At 40.4% G+C, this 1759-nt stretch overlaps 1 protein-coding gene across 5 annotated transcripts in view; it reads right to left on the bottom strand.

Moving 5' to 3' along the window:
* Positions 1–1759, bottom strand: part of LOC116384161 (myocyte-specific enhancer factor 2A-like) — a 37477-nt gene that overhangs the window by 6362 nt on the left and 29356 nt on the right. For all 5 annotated transcript variants that reach the window (XM_031848606.1, XM_031848604.1, XM_031848605.1 and 2 more), the window contains 2 exons: positions 1628–1681; positions 48–211 (listed from right to left, as the gene is read on the bottom strand). In XM_031848606.1, coding sequence (XP_031704466.1) covers positions 48–211; positions 1628–1681 — 218 coding nt within the window. The remainder of the gene's footprint in view (positions 1–47; positions 212–1627; positions 1682–1759) is intronic.

The following is a 1759-nucleotide window of genomic DNA, read 5'->3' as shown; positions in this document are numbered from 1 at the left end:
CACACACACACACACACACACACACACACACACACACACACACACACCAGTATTTGCATCAGTCCTTTGGACTGCGGGATGGCCACTCGGAGGTCCGTCTTGTGGCTGGTAGGGACCAGGTTGTTCCCAAGAGGTGGAAGAGGGGAAGGAGATTTGGGTGGTATGATCTTCCCCAAGCTGCCTCCACCAGGCGAGCCCACAAAACCGTTCACTGAACAAAGAAACATAGAATTACAAGGACATTTGAGAAGTGATGGTAAGGAAATCCCTCCCTTCCCATAAGAATTCAATGACAGTTTGACTGACTGATTGATGGAAGATATGAGCTTTTCTATATTGTCTATTTTTATAAGTTTAATAGCCCAATGCACCTACATTTAGAAATATTTTAAAATTTAGAATGTGCGTTAAAAACAAGAGGGAGGTTACAGTCCCGTGTGTTGGATCCATTATATCAACCTGTCCACTACCAGGCTCTGAGTGGAGGATGAAGAAAGTACAGCTATATATTATACAGGAGATAATAATGAATAATTGATTGTTTCTCTGGCTCTTGACATTACATAATGGCAATGTTTTTATGAGACATTCTGTACTGGGAGGGAGAGCACGAAGATGTCAGGCAGGGTAGTTTGCAAGGACAGTTTGTTGAATCTCCAACAGAAAAGACGAATACAGCTGAGATAAACCAGTAACAAATGACACCGAGGAGCCTCCAGACTCGTAGAATACCCCGAGTAGCTTATGGACGACTGTGGGTTGCACTTTTTGGAGAAGACAAGAAAACTGCAGTGATCGTTTAATGTCATTCCACTTATAATTACGTTTCCTCAAAGGTCAGTTTAACCACTCCAACTGCATTCTAGTTTTTCTATAAATAAAACTAAAAATATTTTGTTTTGGTTTGACTTACAGGCTTATAAATGTTCTGTCATGATTTTCTTCAGCTAGATGATCGCAGATGAACTGAGCGTCTTTAAAGTTTACAGCACTAATACAATGAAAGAGTACACTATAGAATAAAATATAATAATATGAATATGAAACATTTACACAAGTGTCAGGCATGCTACCAGATTGTTCATGGTTATTAAAAAAAAAAGTGTTTTTCCCAACAGTAACTGGCATGATCTATTGCACACTGAACACGACTAGCCACAAAGAGATAGAGACTGAGAGAGAGAGGCCATAGCAGGTAAACCCCCATCAGGGAAGATGCTGAGTGCAGAGCGGGTGAGGAGAGAAGAAGAGATCCTAGATGACAGCGTTCTGAGGCAAACAATAGTGAGAAGGTTAAAGGTCAGATTGACCATGTCAGTTGCTGTGCTCCTAGAATCATCAAGACAGGTGGTAGAAAGATTTTTTTGCCACTATAGAAGATCTCTCATCGTTCAGATCTGCATCTAACCTGCACTAGTAATTAAGGATTTCCCAGAAATAAATTACAAAGCCATGCATGAAAATGTAACACATTCATGCATACAATATTAACATGTTTTTCTCTGAATAACTGTAATGTTTAGTTCACAATAAATTTAATTACATATCTAAGTACTTATGGTGACGGTGCGGCTCAAGGGTAAAGTTGTGTCAGAGTGGGTTTGTATGACTCCTGAGAAATACATACCAACTGGTCCTGACTCGTTTTGCAGACTCATATCAGAACTGCTCTGCAGGCCACCTGAGGATAAACATAAAAACACACACACACACACACACACACACACACACACACACACACACACACACACACACACAC

Source organism: Anarrhichthys ocellatus, unplaced genomic scaffold (assembly GCF_004355925.1).
Source record: "Anarrhichthys ocellatus isolate YVR2014 unplaced genomic scaffold, GSC_Weel_1.0 scaffold8, whole genome shotgun sequence".
In the NCBI taxonomy this organism is placed as follows: Eukaryota; Metazoa; Chordata; class Actinopteri; order Perciformes; family Anarhichadidae; genus Anarrhichthys; species Anarrhichthys ocellatus.
This window is presented reverse-complemented; position numbering and strand designations above follow the sequence as displayed.